This window comes from Brachycentrus maculatus, unplaced genomic scaffold, assembly GCF_059751285.1.
Source record: "Brachycentrus maculatus isolate JH-2025_06_01 unplaced genomic scaffold, ASM5975128v1 h1tg000716l, whole genome shotgun sequence".
Classification (NCBI taxonomy): Eukaryota; Metazoa; Arthropoda; class Insecta; order Trichoptera; family Brachycentridae; genus Brachycentrus; species Brachycentrus maculatus.
The window spans coordinates 111,167-137,255 of NW_028281447.1; the positions used below are offsets into that span (position 1 = coordinate 111,167).

General features: G+C 30.9%; 3 protein-coding genes across 3 annotated transcripts; all 3 read left to right on the forward strand.

The window, feature by feature from the left end:
- Positions 1–381: 381 nt before the first annotated feature.
- On the forward strand, positions 382–9,959 carry LOC148300438 (zinc metalloproteinase nas-4-like). Its single transcript, XM_088274804.1, has 7 exons — positions 382–407; positions 1,899–2,039; positions 2,632–2,826; positions 3,795–3,904; positions 6,961–7,165; positions 8,390–8,526; positions 9,624–9,959. Exons 2-7 carry the CDS (start codon positions 1,907–1,909, stop codon positions 9,702–9,704), a joined length of 861 nt encoding a protein of 286 aa, XP_088130930.1. The 5' UTR covers positions 382–407; positions 1,899–1,906; the 3' UTR covers positions 9,705–9,959.
- A 2,175-nt stretch (positions 9,960–12,134) lies between these two features.
- LOC148300439 (uncharacterized) lies at positions 12,135–16,549 on the forward strand. The gene is made up of 3 exons (XM_088274808.1): positions 12,135–12,267; positions 16,150–16,344; positions 16,446–16,549. The coding sequence occupies exons 1-3, from the start codon at positions 12,135–12,137 to the stop codon at positions 16,547–16,549; spliced, it is 432 nt and encodes a 143-aa protein (XP_088130934.1).
- A 38-nt stretch (positions 16,550–16,587) lies between these two features.
- On the forward strand, positions 16,588–20,306 carry LOC148300440 (zinc metalloproteinase nas-4-like). Its single transcript, XM_088274809.1, has 5 exons — positions 16,588–16,771; positions 16,816–16,925; positions 17,855–18,059; positions 19,126–19,262; positions 19,969–20,306. Exons 1-5 carry the CDS (start codon positions 16,588–16,590, stop codon positions 20,047–20,049), a joined length of 717 nt encoding a protein of 238 aa, XP_088130935.1. The 3' UTR covers positions 20,050–20,306.
- The last annotated feature ends 5,783 nt before the right edge of the window (positions 20,307–26,089 follow it).

Below are 26,089 nucleotides of genomic sequence, written 5' to 3' on the forward strand. Positions count from 1 at the left end.
ATTGGTTCAACACAGGATTGGTCACGTTTTGTCAAAATTTTAATTAAGATTTCGATAGAATACAGTGAAGAGAACAAATTTGCAATATTGGAAAAAAACTTTTAGGGGAGGACCTCCACACTTATCCTTCTATTGTAGTTATATTTTCAGCCTTTCAGGTTTAAACCTTCAGTGGATGCATTTCCACTGTCGTTCTAACGCCCTCTTTCAGATACCCATATTTTTCAGGGCGATGAACTGAAAGAGATATCGACTATTACGAAAGCCCTTACTAACTCGATCCAATGCAAGAACACTATCTGAGTACACTATCGGTATTTGCACAAATTGAGATAAACTGGAATGAATTTATATATAAAGAATGGGATTTTTCCGAATATCACACAGTAAAGTATTCTTTATTTGAGGTAAGTGTGCTTTTAACAATCATTTCACTGTGCTAATGTATAAATATATATATATATATATATATATATATATATATATATATATATATATATATATATATATATATATATATATATGTATATTTAAATATATATATATATATATATATATATATATATATATATATATATATATATATATGTATATATATATATATATATATATATATATATATATATATATATATATATATATTTATATATATATATTTACTGAGAATTTACTGATTTGGTCCTGCTATTTGAAATTCTTAATAATTTTGGACAGCCCTGATCTCCTAAATCAAATAAAGCTTAGCGTGCGTCAAAGAGGTACCAGGCAAAAATCTATATTTGCAGTATTTGTACATAATGCTAACTATGCCATGTTCTCTCCCATTCCGCGGCTTCACATGTTAGCCAATTCTTTTGAAATTATAGATTTGTTTAATATATTGTTATCCACCTTAAAGTCTGTACTTTCTCAGCATTTCTTCTCCATGTTATAATGGATAAATTTAAACGTTGTGTTTCACCCTCTCTCGCTGCTCACTGATAGCGTGTAAAGGAGACGTGTATTTACCAGAGCTTAATACTTGTTATTTAATTTTATTCTTAAGACTTTATGTTTCCTTATTAGTGTGTTCGATAGTGTATTTTTATATAAGATAATGTCATTTTTAACTAGTATATTATACTTCCAAGTTTAAAATCTCAATATTAAGCTTATAAGATATCAAATAGTCACGATCAATGATCAATGATCACGTTTTTGTAAAAAAATGCACTTGGTCACTTTCTTCTGTATGACTACGATATATGAACTTAACGAACTAACAGAAAATCACCTACATTAGATTCACTTTCCAACATCTGTTTCTTATCAAATATTTAATTCACTTTTAACTTACTAAAAATCACGTCGCTTCCCCTCAGGAGTAGGCAGAGAGTCTTCCTCTGCTACTATTTCTATCTACATTCATATTTTTTTACTGTTACACACTCACTCATTCCATTCACAAGCCCAAACCATCTGAACACACCTTTCTTAATTCTACCGATAATGCTTATCTCAGCCTTGCATTCTTTACTTATTGTTACCTATATCTTGAAACCCGTATACTGGCACTGCATCATATAAACGCAGTGTTATCTTGATAGTTTACACATGAAGGAAAGGTGATAAGCCCTCCGCTTCTGGTCCAGGGTAATATTGAATAAATATAAGATTGAAAAAATCAGTTATAATTATTTAACCCCCTGAGAGCGTGCCGACCATTGCACTACGGAGGCGGACAAAGTTGTTACCTATTTACCTTGTACAATATAAGCAAGGTAAATAATAAATGCAATTCCCATAAAAAAATGTTTCCAGTCAAACATCTAAAATGAATTGCGAACTCTCAAACGTTGTTTTGAGAGTTCGCAATTCATTTTCTTTTTAAAATATCTCTGTATTTACTTCGTTTTTAGATTCCGAAATGTTTGGATTGAAAGTGTTCTTGTTCCTTGTGTTGGGAGTGGCAGCAGTTTTCGGTGGGGTAACCAAAACCAACTGGCAAGTCAACCGGTTCAGGGAGTTCTTGCAGAAGTCTGTCGATGGATCATACGAGGGTACGTATACATTTCAAAGGTCAAATAAATAAACATACAAAAACAAGAAATTGAAAAGCTAAAACGATTGAAAATAATGAATAATAAAGTTTCGAAACAGTAACTGTAAAAATGGTACTAAAAAACTTATATTCTTATTCTTCCTTGTTCCATCCCAAGTTATAGTCTTTTTAGACTGTTGTGGTCAGCTCTCCTCATCCTCTGGTTGTAGGTCCTTCTATCATATACAACGTCACCTAGGTGATGCTTTTGAATCATGTTATCTTTCTGTAGCATCCATTTTTTGGCCTGCCTCTAGATGTCTTTCGAGGAAGATCCATGGCGATCGCCTGGTTTACAATATGTTCAGGTTCTCTACGTCTTATGCGCCCATACCATCTCTATTGCCTTTTCTCTTAGTTCATATTATCTTTCTGCAGCATCCATCATTTTTTTGGTCTTCCTCTAGATGTCTTTCAAGGATGATTTTCTTTTCATTTTACATTACATTTCTATCACATCATTATATCCCCCAGCTAATAAAATTCCTTGAATAATATAGAATACATTTATATTTTAATCCTTAATTTTCCTTTTGAAACCCAATTTTCAGAGCCCATTACTCCCGAATTGGCCGAACTCCAGAATGAGTGGGAGAGGAGCGGCAAGTTCGAAGGAGACATCGTGTTGACCCCGGAACAGATTGACGGCTTCGTTGATGACTATGCTGAATCCAGAAACGCCATTTTGAGCACAAATAGACTGTGGACCAACAAAATTGTATACTACACCATCAGTTCTGCATTCAGTAAGTCCATAGTTTCTGTAACCTAGCCTTACCATACCCAGGGGCGTGCATTACATATGGCTCACTCCTTTCAACAACGTCATGTATCAAAAAACTTGATTTTTCAGGAGATTGTTTTAAGAATACAATAAAATGTATTAAAAATAAATATCAAGCCACTTATTGAACTTTTTACTGTGCAACAGATCTTTTTAGGTAAAATCTAAAGGCTTTTTCTCCATTTGAAAAATATTTAGTATATTTCAAAAAAATAGTTAATTAATACCTTTTCCTCAAAATGCAAAAACAACACATTCTGCCCTGTAGCGGGTAAATATTAAATTAAAAATATGCCCTTGTTGCTGGGATATAGTACATTTTTTGAGCATTCTGAAAACATGCGAACTGACGATTTTTGACATATGACGTTGTTGAAAGGAGTGAGTGATATAGGCAGAAAAGCAGTGCCTATCCTAAATTAACCACGTTACATAAAAACGCAACCAGTTCCTACCCTAACTTAGTAAGTAGTACCTAGCTTACCTTAGTACCTACCTCTACTACTTACCCTAGTTAATTTTCTATGCACGCCACGTACCTAAGACTAACCTTACCTTAGCACGATATAAACCTGACTTAAACGAAACCTTGCTTAAATTTAAGGGCAAATTTTGATTTAAAAGAAGTGGTTGTGGCACCTTATGGAATTATTTGCCCCTTCCAATCGTATCCACGATTCCCCTTGAACTAAATATACCTAAAACAGGAAATAAACTAACCTCACAGATTTAAAGTACCAACTGCAAAAATATAAAATAGACCTTCTCCAATACCCAGCCACTTACAATAGCATTATGGTACTTCGCTGATGAGCCGATGGTTCCAATGGCGGCTCGTAGCAAAGACTTTTTCTTTGGACGCGGGAATATGCATTGTACTCGTATAAAATAAGTTGTTGATATTTTTTTATGACAATATTATTTTTTCAGGTGCAACTCAAGTCACCGCCATTCAGAACGGTATTGCCGCTATAGCTGCTGCTTCCTGCGTGAAGTTCGTCAAAAGGACAACTGCCAACCCTAATTATATCAACATCGTGGTGAGTTTACATACAAATGTTACTGAAAATTCATTAAGAGAAATAGATTTATATTATCCACTGACACTTCGTGATGGAATTGCATTTTTAATTTATTATTAGATTAAAACCAATATTTTTAGCTTTTCCACTTTTTTATTTGACCAGCGACCGGGTTTCGTCGTTACCGACATCATCAGACTGGTGAGAGGCTTTACAAATTTGTATGTTATATATAAAAGAAGGCAGGAGTTGATAACCATGATTTGATATAATTTTATGAGAAATTAATTTAATTTTAGTGAATTTAAGTATTGTATGATATTTTAAATATTTTTTTTTATAAAGGTTTTTTGTATTGAAAGCACGATTTTATATAAAGTTAAAATAGATTTGTATTTTTTGTAAATGAATTTAAATTATGTAACGAGGTATCAGGAAATGCTGGTTGACGGCTCCTTCCACTAAGCTGTGGTTGTCCGGGGGGAGTCCGAAGTTCTCTGAAATGTAAATTTCCCGGCAGTCATTTCTTATCGACAAGACATTAAGGCATCTATTGTTTCTTTTCTAATGGGTAAAGTAAGGGAGAATGAATGTGTGTTACTTGATCATTTAATATGTCTTTATTATGACAATTTTTTAATCTATTTATTTCCAAAATTTCGAGCCTATCTAATTTTTTACCTTTACTACATTTGTGTAAGATTTTTACATTAAAATTTTTATCGAAATCATGATTTGACTCTATCAAGTGGTTTGCAAAAGTGGAGTTTTCTTTTTTATTTCTCCAACTTTGGACATGTTCGTTTATTCTTATTTTAAACGATCGTCCTGTTTGCCCCACGTATTCAGCACTGCATGATCCACAACTTAATAAATATGAGCCTGAATTTGTTTCTTTTTCCCTTTTATCTTTATTATTAATTAGTATCTAGAAGATACTAATTAATAATAAAGATAAAAGGGAAAAAGAAACAAATTCAGGCTCATATTTATTAAGTTGTGGATCATGCAGTGCTGAATACGTGGGGCAAACAGGACGATCGTTTAAAATAAGAATAAACGAACATGTCCAAAGTTGGAGAAATAAAAAAGAAAACTCCACTTTTGCAAACCACTTGATAGAGTCAAATCATGATTTCGATAAAAATTTTAATGTAAAAATCTTACACAAATGTAGTAAAGGTAAAAAATTAGATAGGCTCGAAATTTTGGAAATAAATAGATTAAAAAATTGTCATAATAAAGACATATTAAATGATCAAGTAACACACATTCATTCTCCCTTACTTTACCCATTAGAAAAGAAACAATAGATGCCTTAATGTCTTGTCGATAAGAAATGACTGCCGGGAAATTTACATTTCAGAGAACTTCGGACTCCCCCCGGACAACCACAGCTTAGTGGAAGGAGCCGTCAACCAGCATTTCCTGATACCTCGTTACATAATTTAAATTCATTTACAAAAAATACAAATCTATTTTAACTTTATATAAAATCGTGCTTTCAATACAAAAAACCTTTATAAAAAAAAATATTTAAAATATCATACAATACTTAAATTCACTAAAATTAAATTAATTTCTCATAAAATTATATCAAATCATGGTTATCAACTCCTGCCTTCTTTTATATATAACATACAAATTTGTAAAGCCTCTCACCAGTCTGATGATGTCGGTAACGACGAAACCCGGTCGCTGGTCAAATAAAAAAGTGGAAAAGCTAAAAATATTGGTTTTAATCTAATAATTCATTAAGAGAAGCTAAATTTTTCACATGTATCAAGTGACCGGCATCCGGCATTCTGTGTCTTTTAAGAAAACAAATTTGTTTCGATAATTTCTTGAAAAAAACTTACCACAGACCACAGTTTTTTCGGGGTGAAATATAACAGGGAAAACATTTTTAAATGTTAAAAAAACTTACAATAATACTGATTTTGTAATATTATATCATAAATTGCTTATTTTTAGACAAAACAATAAAAATTATTTCGAAGGGTTACTTTTCTTTGGGTACAACAGCGTCGGATTGGCTGGTCAAATTGTCTAGATCCCACAACAGTCAAACGCACTTTTAAAACATTCAAATAATATATTATGGAAGCTAGTTTATATTTTTATTTGAAAAAAAAAATGGTGTCAAAAATTAAGGGATTTAGAAAAATGTTTAAAAAAAACTTGGGTATATAGTTTTAGCACGCGTATATCCATTACTAACCCAGTTTTTTTTCATTATCTTGGAGTAGGCACTGCTTATGCATCTATATAATACGCACGCCACTGTTTATGAACGATCGTTGTCATCACTATAACACTGACTAGATCAGACTAGAAAAAAATATTAAAAATCCCTAAAAGGCACACCAAGTCCTATCGAAATTCATTTTTAAATTGAGCTTGTGATATGTGCAATGTAATGCTTAATGAAATAGACATCAATAATGTTTCTTTCAATACGTTTAAGAGAAATATTGTTGATGTCTATTTGACTAGTTGATAAAGAAAATGTATATTATTTGATAAAAACATGTAATGTAAGTTTATTATATGCTTACACTTTTATGTACATGAGAGTATATTTTTATTTTTGGATTACTAGTGAAAACCTCTAACTGGAATGTTATTTTTTAATTTTATCATGTTATGTAATTTTTGTTAAATATTCTTATTGGTTTTCCAATAAATAATTAAATGGATTTAAATAAGGCATGCTAGTGTACAATTCTTGTGAATATTTTTGCCTATAAGTTTCACTAAGAATTAAATAAATAAATAAAAAAATATTTAAATATATTTTTTTATTTATTTCATAGATACATAGATATATTCATAGATACATATTTATTTCATGGATACATTTACTATATGTATTACGGCTCTTTAGGCATGGCCTGTGTTGAGCCAAATACTAACATGTTAATACAATTTTTATTTTTTTTTACTATTATTATTTGTTTATTTTTATTATTATTAAAGCATTATTATTATTATTATTATATTATTAAAGCAGCTTTGAAATCGAGATATCAAAAATGGTTTTCGCAATATACTTTAATTATGATTTGTTTCAGGGTTCCAATTCTGGATGCTATTCAAGCGTCGGCATGGTAGGAGGAGCTCAGACCCTCAATCTGCAGTACGCCACCCCTGGATCTGGCTGCTTCCGTCATGGAACCATCATCCACGAGTTCTTGCACGCTCTCGGCTTCTATCACATGCAGAGCACCCACAACAGAGACGAATTTGTCAGGATTGTTTGGGGCAAGATTCAGGCTGGTAAGACCCGATTTATTTTCATATGTATTGAATTGTCATAAGTTCAATTGAGCTTTCTTCAGCCCTAACTGATCCAATGTCGAATCTCATTCGACATCGATTTTTTCCTCTTAGGTCCCATGTTGGATGTAATTTGACATTTTTTCATCATTAGTATTATTTATTTAAATTCCAAGCTTACATTTTTGTCACTCGTATCTATTACAACAGTGTGTGGAGCAGTGCACAAATGTTTTTTTTCCAATTGGAATGTAACTGTCTACCTAGATTTTTTTTTTTAATTTTTGGGGACCGGAAAGGGTTAGACACGGGTTGATATGAGTTGACTCTTTTCCTTATTTTTGTAACTCTTACAATATGAAATGATAAATTGGATGGATTTTTTAATATTTATCACAAGAGAATTTTTTTGTTAAAATTTGAAGCAGACCTACTTTATAAACTTCTTCTTACTCATGAGCCCTCTGTCCTCCACTGCTGGATATAGATGGGCCTGTTCCGTATCTTTCCATTTCCTTCGGTCGGTTGCTGCTTGCAGCCAGTTTTTACCCCCACAGTGACTATGTCGTCAGACTATCTCTTTTGGGGTCTTCCGACACCTTTTTTATTCTCCAAGGTCTCTATCGTAGAATTCTTGGGGTCTATCTTGTGGAGTCCTGTCTTGCTATATGTCCTGCCCACTGCCATTTGAGTTATGCCACGCGATCCATGATATCCTCTACTTTGATTATTTTCCTAGTATCTTCACTTTTCCTAGTATGTTCACTTTTCCTGGTATCTTCGACGCCTCTTTTGACACAACGAAAAAACTACAAAAAAACTATTTTTTTCTTTTGTAACAACAAACAACGAAAAACAAAAGAGATTTCATAAACTACCATTTCCGAAATGAAAAACTTCTTCTTTTAACCATTTTCTGCACCCAATGATGCAAAGGGCACTCCATCGCATAAAAACAGTGTCATTTTGATCTTAAATACACGAAGGAAAGGTGATCAGCCCTCCGCTTCAGGTAACAGCCCAGGGTCATATAAAATAAATATTAGATTAAAAAATTACTATAGTGTAGTTTGTCCGCCTCCATAGTGGTTAGCGCACTAGGTTAATATGCTAGAGGTCCCGTGTTTGATTACCAAGAGGCTCAAAATAAATATAATTAAAAATGAAATACACTGTTAACATCTACGTTTACTTGTTACCTCTTAAATTGAACTGTTTTTTCAGGAGCTGAACACAACTTCAATAAGTACACCACATCTCAGGTGACCAACTTCGACGTAATATACGACTACGGAAGTGTATTGCACTACTCAGAGTACGCATTCAGTATTGATGGCACCAAAACTATCGTTCCACTAAAGGTATTTATTACTTTGCCATATGTTTCTTCTCTATCTTACTCCTTATTACTGAGGGTTGTGACCCTTGTCGAAGTGTCTCTTTTCCAGTTATCTCTTGACTGCGCTGCACGTAGCGCTCCAACCACTGAGGTGCCTGCTGCTGCCTTAACTTGATCGGTCCATCGTGTAGGGATCATCCTATCCCTCTCTTCCCCTCCAGGCTTCTGATCACAACCAGTCGTTCCAGGCTATCCTCATTACCACGCACAACGTGTCCAAAGAACTAAAGAATCCGTCATGTACAGACACTGGCCAGAGTCAAGCCATCCAAGTGTAACTCCTGACTAATGGACTCGTTGGCGCATGCACCTCCAATACCACATTTTAAAATCATAATTTTTCTCCTTTCTGCTATTTTTATGGTCCATGCTTCAGCATCATAGAGAAAAATGGAATGGACCAAACTTCTGACAAGCTTTATCTTGGCGCTGTTACTCATACCCCAGTCTTTCCAGACAAGGAAAATTATGCAATGGTGATTTTTAGTAACGACCATATCACTCACTCCTTTCAAGAACGTCATAAATCGAAAATCGTCAATTTTCAGCTGTGCATGATTTCGGAATGCCCAGAAAATATACTATATCCCACCAAAAACGGCATATTTTTGACTCAATATTATTTACCCGCTACAGGGCAGAAAGTGTTGTTTGAACATTTTGAAGAAAAGGATATTGTTTGATTTTTTTTTTTAAATATGCTAAATATTTTTCAAATAAAGAAAAAATCCTTAAGGTTTTACCTAAAAAGATGTGTTGCACAGTGAAAAAAATCAATAAGTAGCTTGAAATTTATTTTTAATGCATTGTGTTATATTTTTAAACTTTAAAAACGTTCTCCTAAAAAATCAAGTTTTTTGATTTATGACGTTCTTGAAAGGAGTGATATGACGTTCTTGAAAAGAGAGAAGATATGTTTAAAATGATGATTATCTTTTCACTATTAAGGTTCACCAGGGTTTATACAAAAACCTACACTGTAAAAACCGATTGGTTGTACTTTTGTTTCAAGTCTCTTCATCAAAAATTGTGAGCTGATTTTTTTTATTCTTTTTGCAGGCCACAACCGCGACTATTGGTCAGCGTGTTGGCATGAGCGCTGGCGACATCAGAAAACTGCAGAGATTGTATACTTGCTAATTCCAAAATTCAGCAAAACATGTCGTCACCTACTTGAATTGTTTGGTTTGGTAAAAATTCTAGTAGATGTCGTGAAGTATTATTGATTTCTCGACAAACTTACTGTTTATCTAAGTTATAAACCTGAAAATCCAAAATATATTTTTTTCTAAGACATAGTAATTATTTTGTAGTTGTTGCTTATTTTTAAATTTTTTACATGTACTAGCTTAATTTTCTTTGCAATAAAGTATTCGAGTTTATAAATTACCAACATATTTGATTTATTTCTGATTTATTTTTATTTCAAACCTCGAGGTCAAGTGAAAATTGTCTTAAGTTCATATGGCATATGCATTATGTAACATACAATACAAAGAAAATATGATAATTGTCAATCACGGGTAGAAATGGTGAATGTTACATGGTAAGGTAAGCTGGTACTACTTAGTAAGGTAGGGTAGGTACTGGTTACGTTACAGCCAACAACAACGAGGTTATTGAACAACGTGTCGGAATTAGACCTGGTGACGACAGAAAACTTAATTAACAAAAATAAGCAAAAATACAATTGCTAAAGGTGTAGAAGAATCCAACTTCACTCCTTCAGACGCATGGAACAGATCAACATCCAATGAGATATTGTTCAACATAGCGGTAGCTCTTCAGACAGGCATAACCATCAGCAGGTTGGTCCTATATCGCTCACTCCTTTCAACAATGTCACATATCAAAAATCTTGATTTTTCAGGAGATCGTTTTTAAAGTTCAAGAAAATAAATATCAAGCCACTTATTGAACTTTTTACTGTGCAACAGGTTTTTTTTAAGGTAAAACCTGAATATTTTTTCTCCATTTAAAAATTATTTAGTTTATTTTAAAAATTATAAAACAATACCTTTTCTTCAAAATTCAAAAACAACCCTTTCTACCCTGTAGCGGGTAAATATTAAGTTAAAATATGCCGCATTTGCTGGCATATAGTACATTTTCTGGGCACTCCTAAAACATGCAAAACAGAAAATTGACGATTTTGTAATATGACGTTGTTGAAAGGAGTGAGCAATATATAAGAATGTGAAAGAATCTATGCCGACGCTGTCTTAGGTAACTATCGGGAACATACAGACCAATGCTTCGAATAGTTTATGGATTATCGACCATACCGTGCAACAATCCATACAAATTCTACTAGATGTATGTATTTTCAGCGTTTCAGGTTTAAACCTTCAGTCGAATTCCTACTATCGCTCTTACACCTTGTTTCATGAGTTTTCTTTCAGATGCCAATATTTTATTCAGGCGATGAACTAAAAAAGATATCGACTATTGCGTAAGCGCTTACTCATTCAATCTAAGGCTAGAACACTATCTGTATACACTATCGGCGTTTGCACAAATTGAGATAAACTTGAGTGATTTTATATAAATAATGGGATTTATCCGAATATCACACTGTATAGTAATCTTCAGCTAAGGTAAGTGTGCTCTCGACTTTAATTTTACTGTGATTATGTATTGTATATATATATATTTGATAATTTTAAATATGTATTTGCATTTATATTTGATAAATTTATGTTTTTAATACATCAATTAATGTTTTTAAGTTGTTTTTCTTCCCTTATTTGAACAAATTTTTTAATTTTCTTTTTTTACCAAGTTTTGTTTATGTTTATTCATTATTAGTACTTTTTATTTTTTTATTATTTTATATTGTTTATTATCATTTTCTATGTAATGTATCTTAATTTCTATGTTATTTTTTGTAAAAGGCAGTAATTCCGTAAAGAAATAAATATATTTAAATATAAAAATATTTTTATATATATATATATATATATATATATATATATATATATATATATATATATATATATATATATATATATATATATATATATATATATATATATATATATACATATATATATATATATACATATATATATATTTATATATATATATATATATATATATATATATATATATATATATATATATATATATATATATATATATATATATATATATATATATATAAATATGCATATACATTTTTACTCTTTTTGCTAACACAAAAACGCTCACTTTATGAATCAGGATTAGGAAATTCACTTACGACATCTGTATATCATCAAACAAATACGAGTAATCCACTTTTAACTAATTTACAATCAATTCGTTTCTCCGAAGGGGTAGGCAGAGAGTCTTTTTCTGCAACGGTTTCCAACTAAACTCGCCTCATATTTGCTTATATTCACTCATTTATACCGTTCTATACCCGCCAATTCTTTCTTAATTTTAACGATAATGATTTTGCCTTGCATTCTTTACTTATTTTACAAGTCAATCATCTATCGTACGTCGTTTTGCTCATGAATATGAGAGTTCGCACTTTATTTTAATTTTAAAATATATCAATATTTTTTTTGGTTTTCAGATTCGAAAATGCTTGGGTTGAAAGTGTTCTTGTTCCTTGTGTTGGGAGTGGCAGCGGTTTTCGGTGGGGTGACCAAAACCAACTGGGAAGTCAACAGATTCAGGGAGTTTTTGCAGAAGTCTGTCGATGGATCATACGAGGGTACGTATACCGACGAAAATAAGAAATTGAAAAGCTGAAAAAAAAATTACTTATACTTATATTACCCCCCTTGGGAATCGAACCCGGGACCTCCAGAACAGTAGCCGAGCGTGCTGACCATTACACTACGGAGGCGGACAAAACGTATACGTATACAGTGTTTAAAAATGATTTGAAATGCATCGAAACACGTGTCTCAATAGATTTTAAGAAAAACGGGTATTTACCAAATTAAAATTATTAACTGGTCAAGTAATAAGCTGCATAAAAACTAAAAATCATGTTTACGGGCGTTGCCTCATATTTAAAATAATCCGGTTAGCATCTTACATACATCCAAATAAAAGAGTCCCTTTTAAATAAAAATATTCCCAATCCAAGCATAGACGGCTCCATTGAACTCACATGTCACGAGATTAGTATTACGCTGATTTTTTCATCTGTTGGCTCACTTGTTCGATTCACATGTCTAAATTATCTCAATACACTTTTCTCAATTAAATCTATAATGGTTCATAATGGTTTCAACAACGTCATATATCAAAAAAACTAGACTTTTCAGGAGATCGTTTTTATGTTTAAGAATATAATAAATGCATTTATAATTAATATCAAGCTATTTTTTAAACATTTTACTGTGCAACAGATATTTTTAGGTAAAATCTGAATGTTTATTCTCCATTTGAAAATATATAGTATATTTAAACAAAATAATTAAGCAATACCTTTTCTTCAAAATGCAAAAAACAACACTTTCTGCCCTGTAGCGGGTAAATATTAAGTTTCAAATATGCCGCTTTTGCTTTCGAAATGCCCAGAAAACGGACTACGTTTTCTGGGCATTCCAAAAACATGCACAACTGAAAATTTACGATTTTCGATATATGACGTTGTTGAAAGGAGTGAACGATTTGATGAGACGTTATTCAAAGGTCTCCCTCATTTAGTGTGGGTATGTCCGAATTTTGAAAAATAAAGATGTAAATTGGAAACAGAATGAGCAAAAGAAGGTATTCAATTGACAAAAATGATGAGGCAATAGGACATACAGATCGATTGGATTTAATGTTGTCTAATTTAGAAAATATGACAAGACGAATGAAACAAATAAATAAACTATGTGACAGATCTTGATTGATATAAGATATTGAATCCATTGTGTATATTGTATTTTTGTATTATTATATTGTTTTTAGGGATCAACTTATTGCGGACTATACACATCCACTTTCATTTTTTTTAAAGAGATATATGAAATATATTATTTATGATTTGGCATTAACTTTGTGGAATGACACGCTATTTTTTTTAAAATAAACAATTGAATTTAAGACGCAATGAGTTTTATATATATATATATATATATATATATATATATATATATATATATATATATATATATATATATATATATACATATATACATATATATATATATATATATATATATATATATATATATATATATATATATATATATATATATATATATATATATATATATATATATATATATATATATATATATATATATATATATATATATATATATATATATATATATATATATATATACACTTTCATTTTTTTTAAAGAGATATATGAAATATATTATTTATGATTTGGCATTAACTTTGTGGAATGACACGCTATTTTTTTTAAAATAAACAATTGAATTTAAGACGCAATGAGTTTTATATATATATATATATATATATATATATATATATATATATATATATATATATATATATATATATACATATATACATATATATATATATATATATATATATATATATATATATATATATATATATATATATATATATATATATATATATATATATATATATATATATATATATATATATATATATATATATATATATATATATATATATATATATATATATATATATATATATATATATATATATATATATATATATATATATATATATATATATATATATATATATATATATCAATATATATATATATATATATATATATATATATATATATATATATATATATATATATATACGACTAGTTTCGAAAACTAACAGATGTTTTCATCTTCTGGTAAAGATTAAAACTTTCAGATCTTTTAATTTTTACCAGAAGATGAAAACATCTGTAAGTTTTCTAAACTAGTCGTAAATATAAATAAAACTCATTAAGTGGTATATTCAAGTGTTTAATTTTTAAAAAATAAATTAAATATGCTTTAAATGCTTGTATATGATAAGAAAAGAAAATTTTCTAAGGTAAGTAATAAATAAAGATTTTTAAAAAATGGTTATCTCACCGTTTTTTTGTTATTTGAATTTGTATAAAATATATCAATGTGTTATTTTTTCTATTTATAAATTATCTGGGTTTTATTTTGTAGATAATGAGATAATATTCTTGATTATGGATTGTTTTAATTATAAAATTAGTATAAAAACAAATTAATAATATTTTTAAACAATTAAGTGATCAAGATATATATAAAGATAATTCTGGTGTTATTTGGGTGATAAATTTAGTCTTATTTTGATAGAATTATCAGTGATCGATCATCGAAGTGACCGAAACCAAGAAAAATAATCTCTTGACGTTATTATTTTATATAATTAATTATAATTTATTTAATAATTTATGACGTAATTCATAAAATCGCACGCAGTTCACATAGGATCAGATCAAATAGATTTTTTTTAATTACCTAACGTCCAAGTGACTCTGAAATCAAGCTACGGCTTATGCAACACCGCTTATCATGACCCTACTTAGGCTTCAACTTTTAAAGTTTCATAGCCTATGCCTACTCGTGAGTGGATTTACTCTTTATGTTTAAAGTTACTATAATTTCATGTAATTCATGAGTGAAAATTCTAGGCAAAAACACTCGCGATCTCGTTAGAGGAATGAGTTTATACATTTCATTGATTCTAAGTTAGCAGTGAAGTTACTTAGGTGTATGATTTTAATTCTTGATTTTACTCAGGTAGTGAATTTACTTATCTATACTTATATCTATATAACATACTTACATCACATTACACCTAGGAATACTTACAAAGCGCCTAAGAATACTATTGTACAAGCTTAACATATTATTACACTTAACTAACTTATGATCAAGTAGCGTCTGTGTGTGGGCAGCTGGGATGGGCGGGCGCGTCGGGGTGGGCGGCAGGTCCAAGTGTGTTGTTTATGTGATAGTGTAGTGGAATCAAACAGAAAATCGAGCTTTTTATGACTTTAAGCTCAAGAGATTTTCATGCGAAATTACTATTGTATCATATTATTTTTTGACATTTCAACATAGATGAAGAAGAATATGGAAGTCTGGGAAATTTACGGGGCTTACAACCGTCAAAGACTGATCACTTTACACACGTGTAACATTCACCTATTCTAGCCATGATTGACAGCCACACTTCTCAAACTCTTGGAAGTTCTATATATAAATATGATCTAATTTTGAAACATTGTACAAGAATCACTAGAATTTTTACTAGTGACATATATTAGTGATAGGAAGACGCTTTTTTTGAGCTGAAACTCTTATGTGAGGTTCGAATTCTGGATTATAATCACATACATGAGAAACGCCAGATGTTTTTTATTGAGATGTCAAAAAAATTATATGATAAAAAACTCCTATAGTTGAAAATAATCAAAATTCAAAAACAACACTTTCTGCCCTGTAGCGGGTAAATATTAAGTTAAAAATATGCCACTTTTGCTGGGATATAGTACATCTGGGCATTCCGAAAACATGCACAGCTGTAAATTGACGATTTTATTAATGACCCTCGTATGGTAAAATTCCTCAAATAAAAATAAATTGGTTTTATTGATTTAATCCATAATTTTAATTTTCAGAGCCAATAACTCCAGAATTGGCCGAGCTCCAGAATGAGTGGGAGAGGAGCGGCAAGTTCGAAGGAGACATCGTGTTGACCCCAGAACAGATTGACGGCTTCGTTGATGACTATGCTGGATCCAGAAACGCCATTCTGAACACAAACAGACTGTGGACCAACAAAATTGTATACTACACCATCAGTACTGCCTTCAGTAAGTCTAATCATTCTTTTATTATTAGGATTAATAACAGCAATACATATAAAGCGGAGACTAGAGGCTTTTTAGATATGTTCCTATAGTAGACTCTTAAGAATTTCCTGGAAAGACCACATCACGAATGAGGAAGTTCTTCAAGGAATCGAAGGAGGAAGGCACCTGCTCAGGACCTTGTCCGAAAGGCGTGCTAAATGGATAGGCCATGTAATACGTCAAGAAGGTCTCTTGCATGCCATAATGGAGGGTGTGACCGAGGGGACAAACTCTAGGGGACGCCCACGCCGAGAGTACCTGGAGGACCTGTTGGTGGACGTGCGCTGCTCATCATATGCACATTTCAAAAGAGCCGCACAAGACAGGAAAGAATGGAAGAGAAGAACAAAGGCGGCTCGTAACGATGACTTTTTCTTTGAACGTGGACGTTGACTATAAGTCGTTAGTTTATGCCAATATTCTTTTTATCAGGCGCAACTCAAGTGACTGCCATTGAGAACGGTATTGCCGCTATAGCTGCTGCCTCCTGCGTGAGGTTCGTCAAAAGGACGACTGCCAACGCTAATTATATCAATGTTGTGGTAAGTTTATTATTGAAAATATATCTGAGAATTCATCAGGAGAAACTATAGAACGCTTGTGCACTACACGGAATTTTACTGTCCGACAGTCCGATTAGCATGAAAAAATGGATGATTGGCTTGTGCACTTGTCCGTCTTTCTCCGCATCGGTACGCTGGATCGGTGCGCGATCACGGTGCGCGTGAACTCGATCAAGCTGAACTGTCGTAGTCACTTTTATTTGAAAAAACCGGACTGCCGGACAGTAAAATTCCGTGTAGTGCACAAACGCCTATACTGTGCATAGATAGCAAGTCATCTTTCATTCGGCATTCTGTGTCTTTTGGTTTCCAAATTTTACCAATGGCCTTCACCGTCTAGCCATTAATGATAATAATTTATTTTGATAACTAGATTTTTAATCACCTAGTACAAAAAACAAAGTGTTAATTGAAATTTTTAAAAAACGCACCCAGACTTCATTGAAGTATTAAAATAATAATAACGATTTTCCCGAATGAAAGATAATAGCAAGAACATGGTGAACATTAAAAAAATAATTATTATTGTAATTTTGTGATATGGTTTTCCATAAAGTATTTAAAAGCTGTTTTCCATCGCATTTCCATATCTGATACAGCAAAATCTAGGCTCCCTAACAGACATTCTCTTGGAAAGCTATTTTTCTTTTATAATATTATATTATAAATGAACTTAGCTGTGAAAATTACAGAAAAGGTGAAACATAATTGTTTCCGATTTTACTGTGAATTTACATTTAAAAGCTTTCAATATCCCTGTCACAGCCAATCTTAATAAAATCGAAATTGTAAAACCCCCACCAAATTTTCAAGAAGTGCGTCATTAATATAGTATATAAAGCATAATTGGATTTTCAGTATATATAGCATAATTGGATTCGCAATATAGCATAATTGGATTTTTCTAGGGTTCCAACTCTGGATGCTATTCCAACGTCGGTATGACAGGAGGAGCTCAAACCCTCAATCTGCAGTACGCCAACCCTGGATCCGGATGCTTCCGTCATGGAACCATCATCCACGAGTTCTTGCACGCTCTCGGCTTCTACCACATGCAGAGCACCCACAACAGAGACGATTTCGTCAGGATCGTTTGGGACAAGATTCAGGCCGGTAAGATCGAATTGATTTTCAGTTGAGCTTCTTTTATATTATTTTGAGAAATAAAAAGACTTTGTTTTTTGACCCACTCACATTTTTATTAATAATTAACTAGTTTCGGTAACGACCTGTTGCCCTCTTCAGGGTTTAATTTTTGACTTATTAAGTGAGTGGATAAAAAAACAGTCTTTTTATTTCTCAAAATAATATTACAATACGATCCACAAAGTAAATGCTTTCAATATTCAAAACATGAGCTTCTTTTCACTAAGATATGAGATAACTCATTTTCTTCTTCTTGTAACTCTTAAAATATGAAATGATAAATCCATTTTTAACACGAGAGAGTTTTGCAGTTGAAATTTAAAGCAGACCTGTTTTATAAAATTCTTCTTCTTCTTCTTCTTCATGAGCCCTCTGCCAGTTTCAACCCCCCACAGCGACCATGCGTCGGACTATCTCTTTTGGGGTCTTCCAACACCTTTTTTGTTCACAACACAACTACGAAACGAGCTTTTAAAAATGCGTTTCCTTCTGTCGGATGCTGCTTACAGCTAGTTTCTACCCCCACAGCGACTATGTCGTAGGACCATCTCTTTTGGGGTCTTCCGACGCCTGTTTTGTTATATTGTAACAGCAAAAAACAAAATGGATTTCCTTGAATGTTTTCCGCAGATACTTTGTGGCACATTTTATAAACTTGATTATAAACTTGAGACATTATACAAAATGAAATAACTTTGTTATAACCACTTATATAATAAAACAATTTAACCTACCGGTTTCGACAAGAGCCTTGTTATTTGGGGTTGCTATTCAATGAATAATAAAAATAACAAGAAGTTTTTTTGGTGAGAGTATTTTAATGTTTTTGAATTAAAATAAACCTTGATGATGACAAGTGTCTTGTCGAAACTGGTAGGTTAAATTTCATAATAAAAAAGTGGTTATAACAAAGTTATTTAATTTTATAAAGTTTAAAAATTGTATTTTATAAACTACCATTTTTAAAATGAAATACACTGACGATCATTTCAGTTATCAGTTGGCTCTTATTGTGAACTGTTTTTTTTTTCAGGAGCTGAAAATAACTTCAACAAGTACACCACAACCCAGGTGACCAACTTCGATGTGCTTTACGACTATGGAAGTGTATTGCACTACTCAGAATACGGATTCAGTATTGATGGTTCCAAAACTATCGTTCCACTACAGGTATTACTTTACCATATGTTTTATCTCCGTCTTACTCCTCATCACTGAGGGTTGTGACCCTTGTCGAAGCAACGACTCTTCTCCAGTTATCCCTTGACTGCGCTGCACGTAGCGCTCCAACCACCGAGGTGCCTACTGCTGCCTTAACTTGGTCTATCTTGTGGGGATCTTCCTCTCCCTTTTTTTCCCTCCAGGCTACCGATCACAACCAGTAGTTCCAGGATATCCTCATTGCTATGCGCAACATGCCCAAAGAACTGAGGATTCCGTCATGTACAGACACTGCCCAGAGTTAAGCCATCTAAATGTAGTTCCTGACGAATGGACTCTTTGGCGCATCTAGCTGTACGTATAAACCTCAAACACCACATTTCAAAAGCGTCAATTTTTCTCCTTTTTATGGTCCACGTTTCAGTAGCATAGAGAAAAATGGAGTGGACCAAACTCCTGACAAGCTTTGTCTTGGTGCTATTGCTCATACCCGTCTTTCCAGATATTGTCTAGCTTAGACATGGGACTGTTGAAAATAATGATTTTTTGATAATTTGACATTGACAATATGTTCAAAGTGATGATTGTTGGGATTTTCCAGGGTTTATACACAAACCTTAAAACCCACAATTCTAAAAACCAGTTTTTATACTGTTGTTTTCAAGTCCCTTCTCAAAAATTGTGAGCTGATTTTTTTTTTATTTCTTTTTTGCAGTCCACATCTGAGACTATTGGCCAGCGTGTTGGCATGAGCGCTGGTGACATCAGAAAACTGCAGCGATTGTATACTTGCTAATTACTCGATACAAGAGACAATACCATCCAAAATTCAGCAAAATATGTCGATACCTACTAGAATTGTTTATTTTGGTAAAAATTACAAAATATGTGAAATATAATTGAATTCTCCACGAAGCTGACTGCTTACCTAAGTTGTAAACCTGGAAATCCAAAAGAGAAAAATGTTTTTTTTATTATGAAATAGTTATTATTATATAATTTAAAACAAGTACTTGCTTACTTTTCTTCACAATAAACTATCCGCATTTTTGAATTTCCAACATTTCCTTGTTTTATTTGTTACTGATTTATTTATATATTTCTGTTTCCAACCTTAAGGTGAACTGGAGAAGCCTTTAAGTTTCACATGGCATTTACATTATGTAACATACAATACAATGAAAATTTAAAACATATGTAAATACAACACACTCACGCACATACACTCACTCATATATATATATATATATATATATATATATATATATATATATATATATATATATATATATATATATATATATATATATATATATATATATATATATATATATATATATGTGTGTGTGTGTGTGTGTGCCTTACTGAAACGGATGTCCGCACAAACAACCACCAACTCCCCCTCAACGGTCAAGTAATCGCCGATGGACAGTCATTCATATTACGGTGACCTAACGTCGTAAAACCCTTGAAAGGAATTCAATCATAGGATTCCCGAGATAGCCTCAGATATGGGACATAACCTTCCTGATCAATGCACTCTGGAATACCACATGTCAGTCTACTAGTATTCCCTCAGGACTCGTCGAAACACAATCGCCTCCGTGGACTAGTGTTTAATTTTTTTATCTCTTAAGTTATATAACAAAATATATAACAAAATATAAACTATTTTATACACTTTATTTACCAAATCTACACATATATATATATATATATATATATATATATATATATATATATATATATATATATATATATATATATATATATATATATATATATATATATATATATATATATATATATATATATATATATATATATATATATATATATATATATATATATATATATATATATATATACATATATATATATATATATATATATATATATATATATATATATATATATATATATATATATAAATATATATATATATATATACATATATATATATATATATATATATTTATATATATATATATATATATATATATATATATATATATATATATATATATATATATGTATATATATATATATATATATATATATATATATATATATATATATATATATATATATATATATATATATATATATATTTACATTTCCTTACAGTACACAAAACATTTATTTGTAAATTCTTTCAGTCTCTTTTCATTCTTCATACATTTAGGCATCTCATCATATATTTTGAAACCCTTATACATTAAACAATTTTGCGACTCTGTTTTTTTTCATAAATGGCAGTTTTATTTCATCCTTTTTTCTAGTTAAATGTTCATAACAATTTTTGTTTAAAACTATTTTATCCTTAAAACATTTTGGTAATTTATTTATTATATATATAATTTTTAAATTATATTACATTAGACCTATTCCCGCTCTCTGATTGGCCGATATGGGTCAGAATACAAGTTTCATGAATAAAGTGGAATTTGAAATACAACGCTGTTTTTAAGTATTTTTTAGCATGGTTTTGAAGTATTTAAATATTTTAAACAATAAAACCCACAATTGGGCTTCCGATAGAGTATTTATTTTAAAATCTTATAAAATTGGATCTGGCGGATTTTGAAAGTAGGCGACAAATATGCAAGCTGGTTTCAATTAAATAAGTCGAAACAATCTAGGATATAGGAACGTGAATACGGAAGAGGCGAAGATTTATTTGCGAAGTCAGATTGTTGTGGCGTTTTATTTTCTCTTCCTACTCCTACGGGAAGTTTTGTAATGGTTGGTTAGTTAGTTAACTGGAGTGATTTTTATCTTTTCATGTTTTTTTACATTTAAAACAATTATGTCAAATTATTAAAAACAATTCTCCATTTCTCTGAACGTTATTTACCCTGATTTTTTATCTACTCAAGTCACAAGGGAAATCTTCAATCTATTAAAAAAATTAAAGTAATTTTTCATTATAGCAAAAAACTTTATGGTGTTATTTTTCAGTTCCTGAAAATGTTATTTAAAATTTCAATTTTTCATTTTAAAGTACCTTACATTGCGTGGGTTTCAGAAATCACTCTCTAGTGAGAAGAATATATACGGAAAAATAAAAATGTCAGAGAATACCGAAAGCAGAAATAAAAATATCAATTTTTCAACACCTACGCCGAAGTCACCCTTAGCCATTGTAAACTCGCTTAATAAATTTCGCGTCACATTTTCAGGAGTCCATTGTGAAGCCGCCTTTCAGCGTCAATATTAACCTTTTCCGTACAGATCGTTTTAAAATTACACGTGATCCGAAGCGGGGTACCAAAGAACCCCATTCATATTTGTATGGATATTGAAGTACGCGACTCAGTCATATAAGTGAATGTGACTCTGACTATAAGTCAGAGTCGCATTCACGTCTTTTCTATGTATTACATTATTATTACATTATTACTATGTATTACATGAAAGTATAATAAAATAAAGTTATTCATTTTCAGCGACGGAAATAAATAATTTGTGAAGAAAATTGGGAATAAAATCTCCACTTCACAAACGCTTCTGTGTGTACGAGTGTGGCGTGCTTTGTAAGTATACACGCATGTCGTAGCGTGTTTACCACGCCAGTAGCAAAAACTATATAATCGTCTTGCGCGACGGTCGTGTCGCTACGCCAACGGTTGCGGTTATTTGCAATGTATTTTTTTTCTCGTTTTCAGATAATACCAGAGCTAACATAACAAAATTGTTACATTTTAACTTCAACTATGGTCAATAAAAGCAATATTTAGGAATATTTACAGTTTTCCCATTTTTAAACCACATTTTCATATGGTGTACAAAATATATATCATCGGAACGCGCGGAAGTTTTTAGCATCGTAAAGGAAGAGTTAATACTGCCCGCGGCATAAAAGAGGAGCTTGATTGTAAAAAGTAATCATTCAAACCCTTCCGCTTAGTCTACCGTAAATAGAATTGGTTTCTCTTTTTACTTCAAGCCGCTTTTAAATTTGTCGTGACAGAAGAATCCGAAGTATTTTAATTCAAATATTTGGATTACGAGAAATATTTTTGTAATTTATTTCTATGAGATTAAAGGAGATATTAATTAAAATTCTTATTATCTCTGATCGCTAAAACATCAACGCAAGCTGAATAAAACAATTGAGGGTTGATGGAAATTTATTCTAATAAATATTTCTTTTGTGAATCAAATAGATTTAATAATGAAGAAAGGTTTATATGGTTTATTCGTTTATATGGTTTGGGTATATGCATCGAATGAGTGAAAAAAGAACAGTGTAATAATTTTATTTATTTATTTATTTTTCAAAACATATAAATATATCTATATGGATATATATTTTTATTTTTATCCATATATTTAAAAAAAATTCTACATAAGGTATATAGTTCAATTGGGGTAGAAATTTTAGGATATTTACATACTTACAAATATAAAGAAATCACGATAATCTTCAAATTAAGGTTTATAGTCATAAATCCAAATCGATTAATTAGAGATAGGCTATTATCAAGATGAACCCTGGTTCAAATCCTGGTACAGGTGACCTTTTTATTTTTCAGTTTTTTAAAGGTTTTTTTTTATTTAAACAATAATTTTATTTCAGGATCAATTTTTAAAAATCTATGCTCGATAAGATTGAGAGAAAAACACATTTTTTCTCACAATCTATTATTTGGAATGACAATTTATCTCATCGACACTTTGAAACCCATCACAGCCAGCATCATCTTGGCCAAAGTGGTGTTTACAATTTTTCGCTAAACTGGTTTAAGTGAAAACCACCCCTGTTCCAAATAATCTCATCCCTAGACGGCGCATGTGTAGACTACAGCAAAGTCATGGGTGGATCAAATTTTATGGGACATTTTTAATATTAATCTAGATGTTTTTTTTTAAATATATTTATTTGGCAGTCACCAAGTGAGAGGATGTTTCTGTCAGCGTCGAGTTTTATTTTCATATAAAACCAAAATAATTGCAGAAGACAGATCTACTAGCTCTGGAATATCGCTCATTCTTTTCAAGAACGTCATAAATAAAAAAACTTGATTTTTCAGGAGAACGTTTTTCAAGTTTAAATAGATAATACTATGTTATAAAAATAAATATCAAGCCACTGATTAAACTTTTTACTGTGCAATAGATCTTTTTAGGTAAAACCTGAGGGTTTTTTCTCCATTTGAAAAATATTTAGTTTTTTTTTAAAAAATAATTAAACAATACCTTTTCTTACAAAATGCAAAAACAATACTTTCTGTCCTGTAGCGAGTAAATATTGAGATAAAAATATGCATCTTTTGCTGGGATATAGTAAAAAGAAAACATGACATTACACAATTCACTCACTCCTCTCAACAACATCATGTATCAAAAAAATGATTTTTTAAGAGACCGTTTTTAAAGTTTCAGAATATAATGAAATGTATGAAAAATAAATATCAAGGCACTTATAAATTTTTTTTTCTGTACAACACATCTTTTTAGGTAAAACCTGAATGTTTTTTCTCCATTTGAAAATTATTTAGTATATATAAAAAAAATAATTAAAAAAATAGCTTTTCTTCAAAATCCGAAAACAACACTTTCTGCCCTGTAGCGGGTAAATATTATGTTAAAAATATGCATATTTTGCTGGGATATAGTACAATTTCTGGGCATTCTAAAAACATGCACAACTGAAAATTGACAATTTTTGATTTATGACGTTCTTGAGAGGAGTGAGCGATACATGAGTTTGGACGGGGATCAGGACCGTCAAAGCGGCAAGGCGCTGTTTAGAGCTGCCCGAGACAAGGATAATTACTCTCAAGTAAAAATCGACGGCACGGGGACCTGACATGACACGAACCTGACTTTCACAAGAAAAAGAAACAAATAACAATTATAACATTGAATAAAAGTTTATATGCTTTTAGCTTTATCATTTTAGAAACCAAAACTAATACAATAAACAGGTACCTATAATAAATAGGCATAAGAAACATATTTAAAATAAATAAATGATAAAAATAAAAGGTAAGAAGCATATTTAAAAGAAGCAATAAGAAAATATTTTTAAAAAACATGGGTAAAAACAAAATACGAAAATATGACTAATCACTACATATTATATATATTTATTTTGGATCCCCGAATGGGTTCTATTTTTTATATATATATCAGGCAGCTGGTTAATTTGGGTATAGGCAATATGTGTTAAGGACCTTACTCCAAATTTAGTAGTATTTATCGGCTCCACATATATTTTATTATGTCCTCGTGTATTACGATAATGAATTTCTTTGATGTCGTTTTACCATAACCGTCTGAGGGACCCCATTTTGACTGAATTAGTTTTAAAATATTTTCCGTATATGTTTAACCAAAATTTAAATAATTTGTTCACTATGTTGTATAAATGAAACACTGAACTTTTATTATTAAACTTTAAGCGATTTTTGTGAGTATAATGTACATTTTTTTAATACACCCAATACTACCCACCTGTAGATGATTCGACCCCTAGAGTCTCCACTCGTTTCAGTTGCTGTTTTGTTTTCGATCAGAACGGATATCGCGTAAATACTTTTCGACTTCATAATACAATTATAACATTCTTTTTTTTAAATAATGTTATAAAAACGGTTAAAAGAGATATTTTTATGTATTTTTTTAACAAATATCTTCTAAAGTGGAGTGTACAAACAAAAGATAAAAAGAATCGTGAATATAAATTTAAAAGTACTAAAAAATATAATATTTTACTTTATATATGAATTATGAAGAAATGAAGTAAGATTTAATTTTAATATTATAAAAATCATTACTATATTACAATTGGCCATCCTTTTACATTGGAAAATCATCACGTAAATTCG